Source organism: Sturnira hondurensis, unplaced genomic scaffold (genome assembly GCF_014824575.4).
Source record: "Sturnira hondurensis isolate 20B ecotype Veracruz unplaced genomic scaffold, ASM1482457v3 Scaffold0008908, whole genome shotgun sequence".
In the NCBI taxonomy this organism is placed as follows: Eukaryota; Metazoa; Chordata; class Mammalia; order Chiroptera; family Phyllostomidae; genus Sturnira; species Sturnira hondurensis.
This window is the reverse complement of record NW_028081539.1, coordinates 3,540,894-3,561,316: the sequence shown is the minus strand read 5'-3', so window position 1 is coordinate 3,561,316 and position 20,423 is coordinate 3,540,894. Positions and strand designations below refer to the sequence as shown.

General features: G+C 35.6%; 1 protein-coding gene across 6 annotated transcripts in view; it reads left to right on the top strand.

The window, feature by feature from the left end:
- Positions 1–20,423, top strand: part of ZNF451 (zinc finger protein 451) — a 91,674-nt gene that overhangs the window by 13,504 nt on the left and 57,747 nt on the right. For all 6 annotated transcript variants that reach the window (XM_037056327.1, XM_037056330.1, XM_037056332.1 and 3 more), the window contains exons 4-5: positions 11,990–12,115; positions 16,071–16,182. In XM_037056327.1, coding sequence (XP_036912222.1) covers positions 11,990–12,115; positions 16,071–16,182 — 238 coding nt within the window. The remainder of the gene's footprint in view (positions 1–11,989; positions 12,116–16,070; positions 16,183–20,423) is intronic.

Sequence of the window (20,423 nt, the reverse complement as noted above, 5' to 3'; positions counted from 1 at the left end):
ATAAAGGATGTTATTCATACCATCCAGGCATGCAAATCTGAACTCTTAAAAGAGCAAGAATTCCAAACATGCCTGACAATCCAGTCCTCTTACTATAATAAAGGGGGATGCCATCAATCGATGTTACTGAGAAATCCTTAAGACTTAGAGTGTAACTATGGATGCAGTAAGGAGAATATCTCACACAGTCCTGGTTCTGGATATCTATTTAAATGATGATATCCATTAACGCTTTCTTAAAATCCGAAATCAAGACTTCAGAGACATATCTTGGTTTGTTGGTTCCTAAATCTAGTCAGACTCTTACAATGAGAGATGACTGACTTTTTTGCTCTCAATTGGTTCAATTAATATTTCTCTACCATCCTGGAACTAGCAGCAGATACCTCAATTATATGTCCCACAGTGATCTTTTTAATTTCAAGGCAGTGGCTGTACTGTATATCAGCCCTTAGACCTTGTCTTTGTAGCATGACTTCAGGAATGGAGAAACTTGTCAAGTGTGTGGGATCCGGATACATGGCCTAGTATTATTTGCTTGGCAGTCAAAATTTTTTTTATCAGTAGACTTATAATTTTGTAACTTGTTTGTCAAACATCTACATTTTTTTATCTGCTTGATCAAAGTACTTTGGGTATACTGTTAATGGAATGTAACACTGTTGTAGGATTCATGTGGTTTCTGTTTCTTGGTACAGTTTTTGCACAGTAATGATTGACAGTTTTCCTTGTGCCCCACTTATTAATCGTTTATTGGAGTCTCATTCTTCTTCTCCATCATAACCATATTCAGAAACATATTTGTGCTGTAGAGGTTGAAGAGGCAAATATTCCTACTTGGAATAAGTTATTTTGTTAGATACGTTGAGGATACTGTATTGGTCCTGTTTGTAGATTAAGCCTAATCTACAATCTTTGATAGAGACCATGTTGCAAAGTAGGTTAAGTCATATCTAAAGTTAACATTTATCTTTGTTTTTTCTATATTTCCACAGTCTTCTACTTTTTTAGGTCCATGCCGGTGCTATAGGCACTGTCTTTCAAATTGAACTCTAGAAGAGCATTGATTAAACCTCCTGTAAAGAAACAAGGAGCATGATTTGTCCATAGTTCGTTCTGTAAAAGAACTAGTCACTGGAGAGAGAGAGACCTAGAAACTTTTCTGTTTGGCTGCACATGTTTATTAAATTAGCTGAGGCTACTTCAAACTGCTCCTGCTCTTCCATTTCTCTCCTTCCCTGAATTAAATACTGGGTCATAAACTTGATGGTCTTTGAGGTACTCTGATTTTCCAGAAACCAAACCAAAATAAATGATGCTTGAAGGTATGATTCTCTGAAACTGCTTTGGCACTTCTGCTTAATATGCTCCTCCTTTGTAATTTTTGTGTTTTTTTATTGTGGCTTAGAAAAAGACAACATAAAATTTACCATCTTAACCACTTTCAAGTGTACAGTTCAATAGTGTTAACTATATTTACATTGTTTTGCAGCTCCTCCTTTCTTAAATATTTCTAAAACAACATTGCTACTCTCTTCCCCCTGTGTTATATTGCTCAATAACAAAATTGAAAACATTGCTTTATCAGTTTGTAATTGACATGTCCAACCCTCTCCAGAGAATTTTCCTAAAAGTAAAGAGGTATTGGGAAAGTACTGAATTGATGATCAAGCAGCTCACATCTGAAGGCATTTGTTAATTGAATGGGGATAGGGACAAAATACTATGGAGTTGGGACTGTTTTTAGCTATAGATTAATCTCCTGACGACAGAAGAAACATTATCCTTAACCTGTTTGGTTTTTATTATTTTAAAGTTTTTCTCTGATATACTTGAATTATAATGGTGTTATAAAACTAAAAATGAGGACTTTGTCTAGGGAGACAACCCCAATAGCATGGAATTCATAATTAGTCAGATAATAAGTTTTCATATTGTGCCTGCTATGTGCAGAGCCTGTAACAAAATTTTCCATTAGGCCAACCTTGTATGTTTAAATACATACAGGTTTTCTAGGAGGCCTTGCAATAATTGCAAGTTTAATGATTTGGTATTCTCAAAAGGGATGTGTCTAATAATTTTTTTTCTTAAGAATGTTACTTCTTGACTAGACATAAAATGTATGTGGAGACTGTGATTTCTTGTAGTTAATGTGTACCGAGAAATACTGTTTCCATTAATTGTTACATGAAGTGCCTTTTTAAATTTCACACTCTGTTTAAAAGTTAACATTTTGATGTTTTGCATATGTTGCAGGTGATATGTGAATTTTGTACAGTGATTTTTAATCTTGTAGTTTATTCATTTGTACAATTAATTGCACTATCTAAATGTACTCTCCTTCTGAATGTTTGTTTTCTTTATAGCACTGTTAATGCATTTCAGAAGGTTAGAGAGTATATCCCTCCTTTATTTAAATAACTTCACAGTAGTAAATGTTAGTAATAATAGCGATTGGCTCAATTTTGGGGGCACTGAGGCAGCTTTTATTTCTATCTGTAGATTCTAGGCTTTTGACCAAGTCATTTGTCTCATGTGCAGCCTTAGTAGCATAAGTTATATTTGATAAGTGGATGTGCTTAGTTGGTAAGAAGAAACAAGGACATTAGGAAAAAGCAGTAAATTTGCTGACACTTTATCTTCCTATTTAAGACTGTGTAACCACTCCCTTATCACTGTAATTGCACTTCAGCTTTTTAAAATTGTGTGATAGCTCCTTTATCAGTATAATTCCAGTATTTACTTAGCCCTCAAAACAACATTTGAGGAGAGCATAAACTCTTTCAGGCTACTTGGATACTAATTAGTATATTACATTAGTACTGTACAGGTAATTTACTGAATGATACCCGGCCGTATTGATAATGTCCTTAAGGTCCCAATACATCCAGGATGACCTTTTAATTACTATAAACAAGGAGGTTGCAACAGACACAATCCAGAATTGCTTCTGGCTATAAAATTGGACTCAGTTAAATGCCACATTAGTATTCTTGAAGATACAATTAATTGACTAGTTCTAATGACACCAGAAGTTATGGATTAGATCTTTGTTGAAAGAGTTTTAAAGATTACGGTAACAAAACATTTTTTAAAATGTGAGGCATATTTTGTCTGTGACTTGCACTATTTAGGTTTTCTCATCTTTTGAAATTTATTATTTTTTACTTGATGTTAGTGGCTAGTCCAGTTAGTTGTCATAACTGTATACATTTTTTGTATATTATTCAGTTGGCCAGATCCATTCTGCATAGTTTTTCATTGGTGGATACACAAACCGACTAGTTTTTCATCTTTCACTTAAGAAAATGTACAGGTGGAAGCTAACAGTATACTGAAGATGATCATGGCATTGAATGCAAATCTTTCAGTTATTTTTTCAGATAGACCAAGTTTTGTAAGCCATTAAAATACCCTTTTATGGAATTTCCCTTCCTAGCGAGTGATGAGAATATTGTTTTATTAAATCGTTTTTCTCTTATAGATTAGTGGGATGATATTTTTGTATAACTTTGTCTTTTCATTTGCTTGACTTTATATAATGAGAACTTTTTAATAGTAGTGTTTGGTACCATTGAGGTATCTTATTACTGGAAATTATGTTTGCTTCCAGTTGGATACATCTGGAAGTAGTCACAGTCCCACGTGTCCTTTTGGTGTTAGCACATTGGTCCATTCTTTGTATTGCTATTTTCTCTCTTTTTATAAAACACGTCTTTCTAGAAGGATGTCTGATCTTCCTTTAATCTCTTCGATGTAGGTTAAATTTTCCATTCTGCCAGTATAAACTAGCCAAAATTTTGATGTGGCTTTATATTTGTATATTTAAATATGATGCCTTCAGCATTACTGTAGGGGATTTTCTAGTTTTCTCTTATAATGTTCTTTAAAAAAAAAGTACCCAATCCAGTCTCAACCTATTCCCTAGCTATTCAGCTATTGAATTTTCATCAGTTTTTAATGCTTTCTTGTTTAATGATAGTATTATTTTCTCATTTTTACATATTCTTCACACAAATGTATTATTACATAAAGTTTATGGTCAAGTGCATCTTTTCTCTGTATAAAGATTTTTAGGCTCTTCACCATGAATTTATAGTACAGCTTGAGATATACTATATCTTAAAGTTAGCCAAGTTTTCCGTGGGTTGTAAGGGCTTTACTGGTTTTGTTGAGTAACTGTATATTTCAAACGTTCTATTAGATTTTCTCATGCCTTGTTAAGAATTCATAAGAGTTCTCAGGTTGTCTGTACTTTTAGGACTTTGGAGCTCTCTCGAGTTATATTGAGTTTTCAAATATACCTGAGTATATTCCTTGGTAGAAGGTGAAAATAAATGTTTTATACCTGGTGATAATTTTTAGAGTTCTCCTTTGACTTTAAATACTTCAAGTGTTACTATGAGTTCTGTTAGTTGTCCCTTTATAAGACTAACTTTCATACGCTGTGTTTTCCTCAGGAGCTATCATATATGCTTTCAGGTTTTCCATAACCCATAAGAGTGGTTCTGTCCCAGTGTTCAATTTTAAGGGCTACAATTAGATCTCTTGTTAACTCCCATTTATATCTATGATGGCTGTGTTTCACACTACCTTGAATTATAGTGCAGTAATGTGCTAAAATAACTACCACTTGTGCGGTCTCTTTGTCTATACCACTTTTAGTTATTGAAGCAACAATGATGTAAATGATGGGGGAAAACATTTTTTGATTCACCAGCTTCAAGTTTTCAGTTCTTTTTTTTTTTTAACATTTATTTACATTAAGCTTCTTGCTGTTAGGTGTGCAGCCCATTCTTTTCTATTTCAGGTAGAGTATGTTGATAGTTAATTTGTAATTAGTCTCACTTAGAATCTTAGCACAGAGTTGCATGAATGCTGGTCTTTGTTTAATAGCTTGTAACAGCACCTAATTTCTTTTACTCTTGGCAAACATGTATTTTGACAGATCTTGGAAGCACCTTGATAGCCTTGGGTCTAAATGTCATCTTCTTGCCTGGCAGGGAAGTAGAGGAAGAACCTTCCTTTATAGAGCTTATTTTTACTACTCCCTGCACTAATTGCAAGACACTCTTGAGGCAGAAATTCACCTTTATTTTGCAGATGAGGAAATGAGCTTTACCAATAAGCAGCATGCTCAAGTGGGGGAAGTGAGCTTTGAATATGGATTCTGCTCCTTTGTAGTCTCAACTCAACATTGTACTAGGCTGCCTACATGTGTTTTTCAGGGTCCCATGGAAGTCTTACCTCTCAGATAAACTAATTTGCCATATACTAATCTATGTCTTCCGTGATATATACTAATCTTTGATATATACTAAATCTTGTATTTATGTCTGTACTCTCATTCCTGAGTACTTGATGTCTTCTTTTAACTAATTTCTGGTTATTTCACTCATTGGATCAAAAACTCTAACATCTTAGTTTTCCCATTGAGGTTTTATAGTGCTGGACTAAGATTCTTGATGCGTAGTCATTGGCTGCTCTTTTCTATGTTGCTTACTTGCATTCCATTTGATTTCAGCCCTGAATGTTGTAGTCATGGTTGTCATTGCTAGTCTTTTTTTTTCTTCTACCCTTTTTGTTACACCCGTTTTGTTTGAGATACATACTTGGACATTTTTTTTATGGATAACGTGAGGATATTGGCCTATTGGAAGGAAGGTGGAATGATGCAGAGCACATTGTATTTGCATTATAAACACCTTGCTCTGCGTACTAGCAAGTCACTAATTTTCTGAGCCTCTGCTTTCCTACTCTTAAATGAGGCAGTGCCCAGAAGTACTCGGAAGCCCAATATTGATTTCCTTCCTTTAGTAGTTACGCTGTTTCTATCTGCATTCATAGGTTTCTTGTAACTGTGGGATGGTACTGGATACAGACACAGATGCATTTTAAGATGTATTTAATAGCATGCAATTGTTTGTTTCCCATCATCAGATCATGTTCCCCTTGTTTACAGTATTTTTTTAAGGCTGAACCATTAAACCATATCATAAGCCCAGCAGTGGACTACACCATTGAAAAACATTTAAAGTAAAATAGTCTCTTTTCTCAAGTGCTGGCTAAGAAATGTTTATAATAAACAATAAGAAAAATAAAAGAGAATGTAGACTAAAGAGCTAGGATATGTAGGTATGTATATATAATTTTTGATGAATGGTATTTTGTCCTTTTGCATTAATGCTGGAAACAATCTTTTCATTTGTCAAACCTCTTTTTCAATACTTGCCATGTGTAGGCAGGTACTAAGGAAGTTCTTGGGATACTGGGAGTTAAGAGATGGTAAGTTATCTTCAGAGAAAGAAATACCAGTATAAGTAATTATCCTGTTTAGAGGGATGCCTGTGATGCAGTTGGGACAAAAGAGATGTCTATGTAGAGGAGTCAGGGAAGGGAAGGTTTTCTTGTGAAATTCCTGATTGAGCTGATGGAGCACGACCAGATAAGAGTTAGTTGGACTAGTGGAGAAATGGGAGCCGGGCATTTGGTGAAGGAATCTGTGTGCAAGGGCGTGGGCAGCATTGTGTTTCTGGTTTTAAAATCGTAAGAAACAGCCTTTATGAGGCCATAATTGGAGGTGATTAGCCTGAAGAGGTACATTACCCATGAAAACATTGGTTCCTACCTATTCAAACTGTACTGTTTGTGTAGCCTTTACCTGTAAGGTTATAGACATAGTCTTGCCTATAGTAGTTGGTTGGCACCCTAGTCCACTATAGACATCTAAAGCAATTATTTTCTTACCTGAACTTAGCCAAAGGAGAGCTCTCAGTCATTGCACCTCTATCCCCAGGGACCGCTCTAGTATTCAAATAGAACTGAGGCACTGATAGAGAATAACTTTGAAGATGAACAGGACAATGTCACTGAAGTGAAATGTGACATACCTTTATGGGTATGTGGTTGCATATTTCAGGACCACCTATTGGCAGTGTGTGCTCATTGTAGGTAAATGTGGGTGATTTCCCTGTTGGCTTACAGATGAATTGTGGGTGGACTCGGAGAAAATAAAGATATTTCTAAAAATGTTGCTTCATTGGACTTTGGAGGTGTTGTATTGAAGAAGGACCTGTGAACTTTGTGCCAGTGGTATCTCCAGCAGCACCCAATGCACATTTTGCCAGCCCCCCGGTTTTTCTCTGGTTTGAGTTTCTTTTCCTCTCCGCTGTTGTCACTGACACCTTTCCTCTCAGCATGACTCATCCCTTTGTTTCCTGTGCCAGAGGTAGAGCAGCGGCATTGGGGTCACAAAGTTGTGACTCCGCTTTGCTTTGTTTTTCTTTATTTTGAGAGATTTTTTAAGTTCCTTGAAAATCCAAGGTTACATTTATTTATTTATTTTTAACCTATACTGAAGGATAATCAAAGTCATTCTTTCAAGAGGGGAATTTTTAGAGGTATTGGCAGTTTACCCAAAAGACAATACAAGAAGAATCTTATTTATCAGGCTCGATGGTACTGTAGCCTTCTTAACTAAATTACTTTACAGAATGGGGTATATCTGTATGTATGTTTTTAAATTTGCTCATATAAAGCAGTTATACTGTGTGCTTTGTATTTGTAAACAGTAACCAGTTGGGGGTGGGAAGGAGATTGCTTTGTACAAAAGGGTTGTTTCCTGGTTCCAAAGCTTTGCTGCTGGAGATGGTAAATAAATATTGTACTGCTTTGCTGTGTTCATTTCTTCTGTTCCATCTGTATTTGAATATAGAGTTATTGAGAAAAATTGTTGCTTTCCAAAATGTTGTTTGGGATGTGGTTTGAGTTACAAGTTGGGTAGAAGAAGCTTCTGGTAAACAGCACCTCTGGGGGTGGAAACTTCAGACCTACTATGGACCACAGCTTTAGGATGGGCAATAATCAGGCTTTGAAACTTCACTGTGTATGATGTAATGCAGTTTTAGGAATTCTGTTCAAACCAATTGCAGCAGTCAGATAAGTAATACGATTTGCAAACTTAATTTATGCCACTTTTGCAGTTGGTTGCTCTTTTGAGCTTCTTTGACCTTGGGATCCCTTACATAGAAGATAAAGAGGTAGGAGGGAGTAATCGTCTTCCAGTTGGAGTTCCTCTTACTCAGTGCCAGGTCACATTCAGAGAGAGAACAACAGTAAATAACACTCCGCCTTGGATGGTTCTATCCGTACTCCCTCTCCCTTTTCTTCACCCACACCCTTCCTCCTCCAGATTTCATCTCGTTTTATTACTGACTTTTTTAGTAGCCAAAAAATGCCTTGGTGAGTCAGATAGGGAACTGGATTGTTGTTATCACTTCTCTGGGTAACGACTATTTTTATAGAGTGCTTTCTCATGGATTGTATCACCCTGTGTGGTACTTGGAGCAGATTTATTCTATTTCACAGAGAAGTTTAGTGACTCTACTCATATTTTCATTAAAAAAGTCATATTGTAAAAAATGCTTAATTTAATCATTTTTGTTAAAAACTGAAGTGTTTTTTAGAGATTAGTAATAATGACTTTAAAATACAAATAATTTGTCTAGCGTGAAACCACAAAATGAAACACTACTACAAGCTCTTGTAAAATGATAATTTCTCTTGTGAAGTCCCACTTTTCAGTACGGAGTGTTGAGACACTGCTTTACAAAAGCAGGATTGCTGCATATATTCTCTGTCCCCTTTGACTTGACCTTGGCAAATATTTCTAGACAACTGGTTTAGCTAGTTATGGCAGTAAGAAGAGACTTAGAGGCTCAACTTTTGGGTGAGCAGATGAGTGAAAAGTAAAGTCAAAGAAGCCTGTATTTAATATTTGAGAAAATTTGGATGCAGAAATTCTCATGAAAATGTTACCAAACCAAATTCCACAATAGATTGAAAAGAGCATGCCCTATGATCCAGTGGGATTTATTCCAGGGATGCAAGGATGGCTCAGTACTTGCAAATCAGTCCACGTGATACACCACATTAACTAGATGAAGGGTAAAATCATATGGTCATCACAATAAAAACAAAAGGCTTTTGACAAAATTCGACATCCACTTATGGAAAGAAAAAAAAACCCTGAAGAAAGGGGATATAGAGGGAATGTACTTCAACATTCATATATGACAAATCTCTAGGTGACATAATCAGCAATGAAAAGTTTGAAAGATTTTCCTCTAAGATTAGGAACAAGACAAGGATGTCCACTCTTACCACTTTTATTCAACGTAGTTTTTAGAAGTCTAAGCCAGGGGGGAAAAGGCATCTAATTGCAGATTGGAAAGGAAGTAAAACGCACTGTTTGCAGATGACATAATCTGTATAGATGGTCTTCAACTTAGGATGTGACTTACAATTTTTTGACTTTAGAATGATGTGAACGTGATTTGCATTCCATAGAAACTGACTAGGCGAAGCTATAATGTTCCATAAGTTAGGTATATTAAATACATTTAAAACATTTTTTACTTATTTTTTAGAGAGAGGGGAAGGGCAGGAGAGAGAGAAACATCAATCAACGTGTGGTTGCCCCTCATGTGCCCCCGAATAGGGACCTGGCCTGCAACCCAGGCATGTGCCCTGACTGGGAATCAAACCAGTGACCCTTTGGTTTGCAGGCCCACACAATCCACTGAGCTACACCAGCCAAGGCTATTAAATGCATTTTTTACTTAGAATATTATCAACCTAAGATGAGTTTATTTGGACATAACCCTGTCATAAGTCGAGGAACATTTGTATATAGAAAACCCAAAAGATTCCAACAAAAAAAAATCCTGTTACGACTAATAAATGAATTGTATTTTAAAGATTTTATTTATTTTTTAGGAAGGGGGAAGGGAGGGAGGAAGAGAGGGAGAGAAATGTCAGTATGTGGTTGCCTCTTGTGCCCCCTACGGCGGACCTGGCCAGAAACCCAGTTATGTGCCCTGACTGGGAATCAAACCAATGACCATTTGGTTCACAGGCCGGTACTCAATCAACTGAACCACATGAGCCAGGGCTAATGAAGTGATTAAGTCACACGATAAAAAGTCAATATACAGGAGTTTTATACACTAATAATTATCAGAAAAAGAAATTAAGAAAATGTCATTTATAATTGCATCAAAAGGAATAAAATACCTAGGCATAAATTTAGTCAAGGAGATGAAAGACCTATACACTGAAAATTATTAAGACATTGTGGTAGAAATTGAAGAAGGCACAAAGAAATGGATAGATCATTTGTGCTCATATATAGGAAGAATTAATATTGTTCAAATGTCCCTACTACCTAGAGCAATCTACAGATTTAGTGCAATGCCTATCAAAATTCAAACTGCTTTTTTTCACAGAACTAGAACAAAAATTCTAAAATTTGTGTGGAACCACAAAAAATAGCTTAAATAGCCAAAAAAATCTTGAGAAAGAACAAAGTTGGAGATAGCACACTCTCTGATTTCAAACTATATTATCACAAAGCTATATTAATCAAAACAGTGTGGTTTTGACATAGCAATTGATACATACATCAGTGGAACCAAGCAGAGAGTCCAGAAATACTTGTAAACCCACACATATGTGATCAATTAATCTGTGACAAAAGATAGCCTTGTCAATAAGTGGTAGTAACAGCCACATTTGAAAGAATGGAACTAGACCACTGTCTTACACCATACACAAAAATTAACTCAAAATGGATTAAAGGCTTGAATGTAAGACTTGCCACTATAAGACTCCCAGAAGAAAATAAGCAGTAAACCCCTTCACTTTAGTCTTGGCATTGAATTTTTGGATCTGACTACAAAAGCAAAGGCACCCAAAGCAAAAATAAACACATGGGATTATATCAAACTAAAAAGTTGCACAGTAAAAGAAACCATCAAAATGAAAAGGCAGTGTACTGAATGGGAGGAAAATATTTGCATATTATATATTCAATAAGGGGTTAATATCCAAAATATATAAAGAACTTAATAACAAAAAGACAATTTGATTAAAAAGGGGCAGACAGAGGATACAAATAGACATTTTTCCCAACAAGGCATACAGGTGGCCAGAGGCACACAGAAAGATGTGCAGTATCACTATAAGGTCAGGGAAATGCAAATCAAAAGTACAATAAGATTCCACCTTGCACCTGTCAGAATGGGTATTATCTAAAAGATAAGAAGTAAGTGTTAAAGATGTAGAGAAAAGGGAATCCTGATACATTGTTGGTGGGAATGTGAATTGATGCAGACATTGGGTTCCCCTGGAATTTTTAACTCTTAGACTTGTCCATACTGACAGGCAATTCCTCAGTTATGGTTCAGGTTTTCCTACTCAGTATTGCGTCCTGCTATTGTTTCTACTCATGAGTTTCCTCTCCACTAAGATGTGATTCTTTGTATCTGCCCCCTGTCTCTTTGGGGGACAGCAGTTTATACTGTGGCCTGACTTTGATTAATCTAAGAAGAGGTGTTGATTTATCAGTTTGTTTAGCTTCTTGCTCATTGTCAAGATGGAGTGGCAACTTCTAAGCCACTTATATGTTGGATCAGCAATGTATAAGTTAAAATCAGTAGTTTCTCATAAGTAAATACTGGCCTGCCGTTGCTGAAAAAACAAAGCTAAGGATGTTTGTACTTTAGGGTGTCAAACTCATTTTCACCGGGGGCCACGTCAGCCTCGTGGTTGCCTTCAAAGGGCTGAATGTAATTTTTGGACTCTATAAATGTAACTACTCCTTAACAGTTAAATGAGAGCTCGGCGCTGCCACTGGGTAGAAACAAGATGCCAGATAAAACAAGGTGGAGGGCCGGATTCGGTCTGCGGCCCTTGCGTTTGCCACCTGTATTTTTAGACTGTGGATTAATGGCTTGATGGCATTACCTTATCCACCTGCAAGACACTGCATAGGTATAAAATACACAAGATGGTTTCTTAGAAATTTGATAACGCTAAAAGTAAATAGTTCTTTAATACAATAACTCTTTGTTAAATGGTCATATGTTCTCCTAAAACTAATTTCCCTTGTTAAAAGGAATGAAAATTGTTTTTTTTTTTTCAATTATAGGGTAATGTTAAGCATAAAGACCATATTGACCATCAGAAGGATAAAGTTGCTTTAACTCTGGCTCGGCTAGCCCGTCATGTTGAAGTGGAGAAACAGCAGAAAGAAGAGAAGAATAGAGCATTTAGGGTAGGTAGCTATTTTAATTGGTGTTTTACCAAATTATGGAATTGCTTACAAATAAAGTTGTAAGGAGAGCTTTGTAATAAAAAAATGTATAATTGAATCCATGTTCAGCAAGGACTCGAGATAGTGCATCAGTTTGGTAGTAATTCATAACAACTTTTTACATCTCTGTTTTTAGTTTGTTGGATTCTGATCATATATGTGTACAGGCAAAAAAGGAAAAATAGAATTACTTGGGTGGACTTTATTTCTGGGAATTAAAAACCATTGGGTTATGTACAGGAAAAAAAAGGAAATATAGAATTACTTGAGTGGACTTTATTTCTGGGAAGGAAAAATCATTGGGTTACTCAAAGCAAATGAGCAGTTAAAGGGTTTATAGTTACTTTATTGCAAGAGTGAAGATTGCTTATTAGGTTTGTAAATATAAGCTGTGGCAGAGTTACTTTCTACTAAATAGAGCCAGATTACTTTCTCAAACTTAGCTTGTCCTTTCAGATTAAATTGATTACTGAAAGGAAGAAACTAGAATAAGGGTTATAGATGAGCTATGTGGAAAATGAAGCCTGGTTTAGAAACTCATGTGGCGTCAGCTTTTTCCTTGACTTGCTTTAGAAAGTCCCAAATGAAATCACTTAAATAACTCCCCCAGTACGTCTAGTAGGAGCAGAATGTTAATGAGTTTGTAAAAGAAAATTTCATAGTAGGATTTTAAAAATGGAAATTGAAATCCTGACTCTTGCAGCGGCTGTTTGGATTTTAGCAGGTCACTTAGCTTTTGCAGACTTCGAGCTTCAGTCCGTAAAGGAGTGGAGTTGGAGATGATTTCCCAGGTTGAGATATCATTTTAACATCAGTGTTTGATTCCTTGATTATTTATTTGTTGGTTATTATAAATGAATATATATACATATTTTTATAGCCTGTTACAGTGTCATCTAATTTGATAAAAAATAAACTAATCATTAGAACTAGGTTTGTTTGGGGACTTTAACTTTATCATGCAGTACCAATTAAATTACAGCATAGTATTCTAGTTGTATGTTTAAAATGCTCAAGACATAAAGATATTTTAAAACAGAATTTTTTTCTGGTAGAAGCACTATTCATTTTTAAGGAAGATTCCTTTCTAAAGCTATGTTAAGTGTGTTGTTTATGGGTCGTAGGGGTGTGATGTGTTTGAGAGAGGAGTGGTTTGCAAGCTGCCCTCGCTTTCTGCGAATTTCCTGAGCAATGCTGGCTTTTCCCCCAGGCAGTGTTAATGGACACACAGAGAATAAAACTTTTCATGATGAGTTCAGAATCTTATAGTCACTATGACAACTAAGGTTTTTCTCAAAGGTAGTTTTAGCCTCCATCTATGTAAATGTTCACTTGTTGAATCAGATTTTACCTGAGCATTGAAGAGGTTTTTGAAATTCTTGTTTAACCAATTGTAAAGAGTAAATTTATTTTTTCTAGGAAACTCACAGGTACTTTAGCTCATTGTTTGCTAAACATTCATGACTTTTTTGTTGTTCCTGTTTGGTTCCCTTTATGGGTAAGTTATTTTTAAAAAACTGAATGACAGAAAACAAAAACTACCCAAAAGGAAGATAATGAAACTAAAATAAAAAAAATTTTGAAGAATTTTAGTGGTAACTCTAACTAAAAATAGATAATAGCAGAAAAAGTCTCAACTATTCTAGGCATTTGTGAATGGTAGGTGTCTCACTATTAAAGTAGATTGTCCATCTTTTATGATGGAGTGATTTTAAAGAAAAAAAAGAAAATCATTAAAATCTTTGCAGGAAATCACTTTCAGGATATTTATCACAGCAGGATATTGTGCTGTGCTGACTAGTTAACAATCTACCAGCTTCGCTTATTGATGTTTCTGGAGTTAAGACTTGCAAGAAGTGAGGTGACCCTAACGTTTGTGGAAGTAGCTTTGTGATACAGAAAAAAGGCAGCTTACTTGGAGATGGTTTCAGCCAGCAAATTTTTTTGAGCATTGACTGTGTTTCACCATAGAGTTAAAATTGTATTGTGAAAAGTGCCGGAAAACATTTTTTAAAAACATGTTTTTTCTTAAATTATTGGTAATTGTTTAAAATATGTAGGCTACTAGTAATATTTCATCTCATATGGTAATTTAATTTAAGGGTTTTCATTGTGATAGGTTTTTGTAAGGAACATAGATAAATGGTTTAATTTTATAAATAAAAAAATCTTTATCTTTGAATAAACTAACTTTGTTTCTCATAGCATGTTATTCAGAACACTGATCCTATAGGATACATTTGAAAAAAAATAGGTGATTTATTAAGATACTGTCTATTCTCTGGATGGAAAAATCGCAGGCACGTTAGTACTTTAAGGCTTTAAAGCCTTGGAAGTCCTGCACTAAATGAACCTTTAAAACCTAATTTTAAAACCATTGTTTCTATACTTAGTTAAGTTTATTACAGAGAGTTTTTTATATATAAAATGCACACTAACATTTTTGAGAATTCATCCTCTATGTGTATACTTTGAACAGTGTCGTAAGACTTTTTTTCAGATTAAAATTTTAAATGTCCCTGCCCTTCTCCTTACTGAAGAACTTGTTTGATTGCTAACTAGGCCATTCATTATTCTGACTCATGTCTTGCAAATCTGATGTTTGTGAATTTGTCATTTCTTCTTAAGAACATAGGCTTTTTGAGATGCAGTATGGTATACTGTTCAAGTGCATGGATCCTAGAATCAGATTGCAGGAGTTTAAATCCTGGCATTGTTCTTTATCCATGGGCAATTTGTTTGACCTTTCTGTACTTGTTTCTCATTATGAAATGAGAACAACAATTGTATTTATTGCACAGTTAGTGTGAGAATTTAAAATTCTTTTAGAACTGTTCCTATCACATGGTAAGTGGTTAATAAGTGTTGTTAGATACAGCATGATTAGAGAATGTGCAAATAGATTTCTAAGTAATATAACTAGAAAGATTTAGAGACTGCAGCAGTCTGAAGCATCTATTTTAGTGATTGGCACTGGCCTGCAGCCTGTTTTTATAAATAAAGCTTTATTTGAATGTAGCTATGCTCATTTGTTTACATATTGTCTGTGCTGCTTTCCTACAACATTGGTAGAGTTGAGTAGTTACAACAGAGACTGTATGGGCAACAAAGCCTAAAATATTTGCTATCTGGCCCTTTATGGGGAAATTTGCCAACCTTTGTTCTAAATGTCAATAAATGCTTTGTATTGGCACATACTGAGTACTAATAAGTGTCTGCTCAAAGTAATACTAGTCACTGGACAAATTTTTAGTAAGCTGTGAGTTCAGACTTTACAGAGTAAGGCAAAGGTAGATTGCAGTTGTGAGTACATGAAACAGTGTATTCTCGTTATTAATTATTATATTATTTTCCATACAAACAACTGTATACCTACTTTTGCCACATCCTGTAGATGGAAAATTGGCAGAAAATAGAAAAGTTTAAAAATGAAACTACTCATTGATATCTTTATCCCTAGAGATAGCCATTGAATTTAATACATTTATTTTCAACCTTTCCCCCCCTCTGCAGATATAGTTACATATAACTTAAAGTAGTCTTTGTTTATATTTGGCCTTATTTTTTTACTACTACTTGGTGGCCTGCTTGATATCAAAAGTGTGCTCCAACTTTGAAAAAGTTTGGTTAGTGTTTCTACTGACTTTACTGAAATGTACTTACCATAATTTACTTGAACAGTGTCTTATTGTTAGAGATCTGGGTTGTAGCAAACTTTGTGCAGAAACGGATAAAATGGGATCAACATCTTAGAGCGTGAACCTTTGTTTTTTGACTTACCTCTTTGGGACCTAGATGTGGAATTCCAGAGGTAAAGGGTAACCAGTACTTTCTAATAACCAATGTGTCAAAATCTTTTCTCAAGGAAACCAGGTTAGTAATCGTAGTTAATTGATTTTTTCCTTAATATCTTTAGGAAAAAATAGATTTTCAGCATGCTCATGGGTTACAAGAATTGGAATTTATTCGAGGACATTCTGATACAGAAGCAGCAAGACTGTGTGTGGACCAGTGGCTAAAAATGCCAGGTATTCTTTAGAGCTCAGAGTGGAATGCTAAGGTTACCTAGCTTCTCTAAAGCTTTAAGATTTAAGACATTATGTTCATTTTATTTCATTGCTAATGAGCATATAAACTATTGAAATTTAATTTTAGTGATTCTTAATAATGGCCTACTTTACCAATTATCTTACTGCTTGGCAAAAGTGTAACATGAATGTAAGTAACAAAGGTCATCCTTGAGCTCATTAGGTATTGCTTATTTTTTCATTTATGATTTTACAGTTATCATGTGAAATAGTACATGTATCTGTTGGAGGGTGTATAACAGGTTATTTGAGGTCAGGGAAGGTTCTCTGAGGAAATGGAATTTAAGCTGAGATCTAAAGGATTACAGTTTACTCATGTGTCAGGGTAGCCTATGTAGATATTCTGTAAGTATCCACATGGGAGGCTCAGCTATAGCACTGGGGTAGCCTCTTCTTTATTTTGCAGATCTGAGATTCCTGGAAGAGTTTCACTGACATAGTTTCCCCTACTAGATAATTCGGTTTAAGAGCCAGAAGAACTATCTCACCATGGCAAGTTTTCTAGTCTGTCTTGTAGAAGATCCACTAAGCTTTTAAAAGCTTGGGATAGCCATAGAAACTTTTTATGTGGATTTAATTCAGCAGGACGTTTAACTGCAGAAAGTCACTAGAAATATCTATGTATGCACTTCTCAACTTTGAACATGGGTATCTTTTCTGAAGTTAGTTTTCAGAGGGCTTTTAAAAATAGAGTCAAACTACCACTTATAAAATAACTGTAATAATTTGTAGATACTTTGACACTTGGCCATTCCCTGATACTTTATTTCCCTTTTATCACTTAATCTATTTGTGTCTGGCAAATTTCTTCTTCATCCATGTCCATTTTAAATGCCTTTTCCTCTTTTTTCTTACTCTCCTGTGGGGTTAGCCCCACAGATAGTACTCAACACTGCAGGTTGCTAGGTTTATTTTTTCTGCTTAAGTTTGGTTGCTCAGCCTTCTTTGATCCCGCAGTGCTTTATTCATTTCTAATACAGATTTTACCCTGTTGTATTGGATTGATAGGTTTACCTGTCTGTCTCGTCCACCACATTACATGTGTGCTCTGTGGGGAGGGAGACTGATGATTATTAATCCTGTTTAGTGTCAGTGCCTAAAAAGAATGCTCAGCATAGAGATGCTCAATAAATGTTAGTTGAATATTGTTATATCAAAGGAGTCTGTATAAACATTTCTGTGTGAACACAGAAAACAAGCCTAGAACTTGGGTTCGAATCTTCATTCAGCTGTATAAAGGAATTGTTTGCATTCCATAACTACAGTGCTTTAGCAGAAGAGACTTAGAAATTATGGTAAATGGTTTTGCCTCCTGGAGTGTTCTTTTACAGATATAGCTTATAATAAAAAAATCCTCCTTGATATCCATGCATTCACTTTTCAGTAGTTGTTAATGACTAGTTCTGTGGGTTCACCTTAGCTGACTGAGAATTACCTGGGAGCTTTTCAATATTTCCTGGGCCTCACCTCCAGAGATAATTAAGGCATCTGTAGTTTTGAGAAGATTCCTAGGTGACTTTGATAGGAAAATGGGCTGGAACTACAAGCCTTTTATCACCTGTGAGATCACTTCTAAAAATCATCCCCCTCATGTGAATCTAACACTTTCCTGTCCTGTCTGGAATGGTATTGGGCAGATAATATGCTCTTTTAGGTCTAACCCCTGGCCTCCAGATTGTCAGAATATTTTAATTCATTGTAAACTGAATTTATGAGCATCTGTTTGTGTATTTGCCTGAGCAGGCCAGATGGGAACAATGAGTTATTTGGTTGTCTTTATGATGCTTGGTGAGACTTGGCATTTTATTTATCTTTAGGTCACACCTCGTTCATTAGTGGCTGATGAGCTTGAGCCTGGAGTTAAGGTCTTTTGTTATGCTCTTTTTATGTGATTGTTTCATCTTTTTGCTTGGTCCCTGCAACACTGTAAAACTGAAGTCTGGGATCGATTGCTAGGACAGCTGCTTTAGCATTGTCCTGTATTTGGTATGGGTATTTATTTTTCATAAATGGGCTTTAGAGTGATGAGATCTTTGAACAAGTGTATAGCTGGGGGGAAAGAGATGAGCCATGTACTCTTTAATTTTAAAAAGTGAGATTCTACTTCTCAGTAACATTAAGGGACTCATTCAATCTATTCCATAGTATCCAGCTATTATAATCCATTTTTTAGAAGTAATTTAAGTACCTTATTTACAATAACTCTAACTTTAAAAATCTATCAATATCTTTTATAGGTCTTTTCAGTTAGGCCAGTTTGCATTCATTTGAATACTTAATAACTTAAAAACTGTACTCTCTATACCATTTAAGGAAAAGATCTGTTTAAATCTCTCTGTACTTTGCCTTTCCATAGGTAGGTAAAACTTATTTTCTTTCAATTGTTTTTTCTATTAGCCAGAGCTTCTCTTTAGCTAAATAAAGGTTTTAATGGGCAACATCTGGAATGTGGATGGACAATAAATAAAAACTGCCCTCCCTGACGGGTGTGGCTCAGTGGATTGAGCATGGGCTGTGAACCAGAGTGTGGACAGTGCTCTTCCCAGTCAGGGCACATGCCTGGGTTGTGGGCCAGGTCCCTTGCCAGTAGGGGGCACTTGAGAGGTAACCACACATTGATATTTCTCTTCCTCTCTTTGTCTTTCTCTTCCCCTCTGTCTAAAAGTGAATAAATAAAATCTTTTTAAAAATTGCCCTAATTTTGACTGCATTTAAAAATTGTGTTGTCATTTAATGCCTCTTTAAGATTAAAGTGTGAGTAATGTGGTAATGTTCATTGTTGGCAGAGCACATTCATAAGCATTTTGGCAGCTTTTAAATGTGGAATTCCCCCCAGAAGCATGAAAACAGCAGCAAGGCAGTTGAAACCTTAAGCATATATAACCATTTGGGGATCTTAAAACTAATGATGTTAAAGGAATACTTTTTAAAAAAGATTTTGCTTATTTTATTTTTAGAGAGAGGGGAAGGGATGGAGAAAGAGGATAAGAAACATTGATGTGTGGTGACCTCCTGTGCGCCCTCCCACTGGGGACCTGGCCCGCAGCCCAGGCATGTGCTCTGACTGGGAATTGAACATTCAACCCTTTGCTTCGCAGGCCGACGTTCAGTCCACCGAGCTATACCAGCCAGGCTAAAGAGATAATATTCTACTCTAGTTAAATGCTTAGGGGCTTTGAAGAAATTGGCAAAGATAAATAACCAGTTTTCTGTTGTATGAAGTATTTAGGGCATTTAATTTAAATAATCCACAAGAAACAATAATGAAAGAGGGTCAAAAATCAAACTATCTTTGTATTATAATCCTCCTGGCAGTTTTATAATTCTTAAGTTATACAACATAATTTTAAATTTTACACTTATGCTATGTATTGGGAGTTCCATGAAAATGATATTTGTCCAAGTGTATTAGTACACAAGAGTTGTGTGACTGTAAGATCAAAATTACAAAGAAAGAAAAGGGATGAAGAATGCACCAGGATAAGAGGGAATTAAGAGAAGGTAATGATGGGTTGGCCAGAAAGTTTGTTTAGTTTTTTTTTGTACAGTGGTTCTAGTAGTGCTTAGTTATCTTTAGCTTCATTCAAAACAATTTTGTTAGACTGTATTGTGACAGCTGTGATAACAGCGTGCATTAAAAAAATTGGTGAAATTTTGTGCAGCCATTTTAATATTGAAGATCTGCAACATTTTCATCATATTATGCTTTATTATTTCAAGGAATGTAATAACACAACTGAAACACACACAAAAAAGATTTGTGCAGTGTATGGAGAAGGTGCTGTGACTGATCAGACATGCAAAAGTGGCTTGCGAAGTTTCTTGCTACTATTGACATTTTGTGGGGCTGTCTTGTGCATTGGAAGATGTTTAGCAGCATGCTGGCCTCTACCCACTAGAAGCCAATAGCAGGAGATAGCCAACACTCAAAATATCCAAATCAGCAAAGTTATTGGTGAAAATAAACAATGCATCTTTTATTTTATGGAAGAAACAAATGGACTTTCGTCTATTTTCTAATTGGTTTTGAAAGGAGTAAAAGGGAAGGAACAGAATAGGATAAATACAAAGAAGACAACGACAAGTAAATCTTTGCTTTGTGTTCTGTAAATGTTATTGTTGACAGCTGCATTCCTTGGTGTCCAGGGTAGAGCTTCCTTGTTCTCTCTACCTCTCCCTAC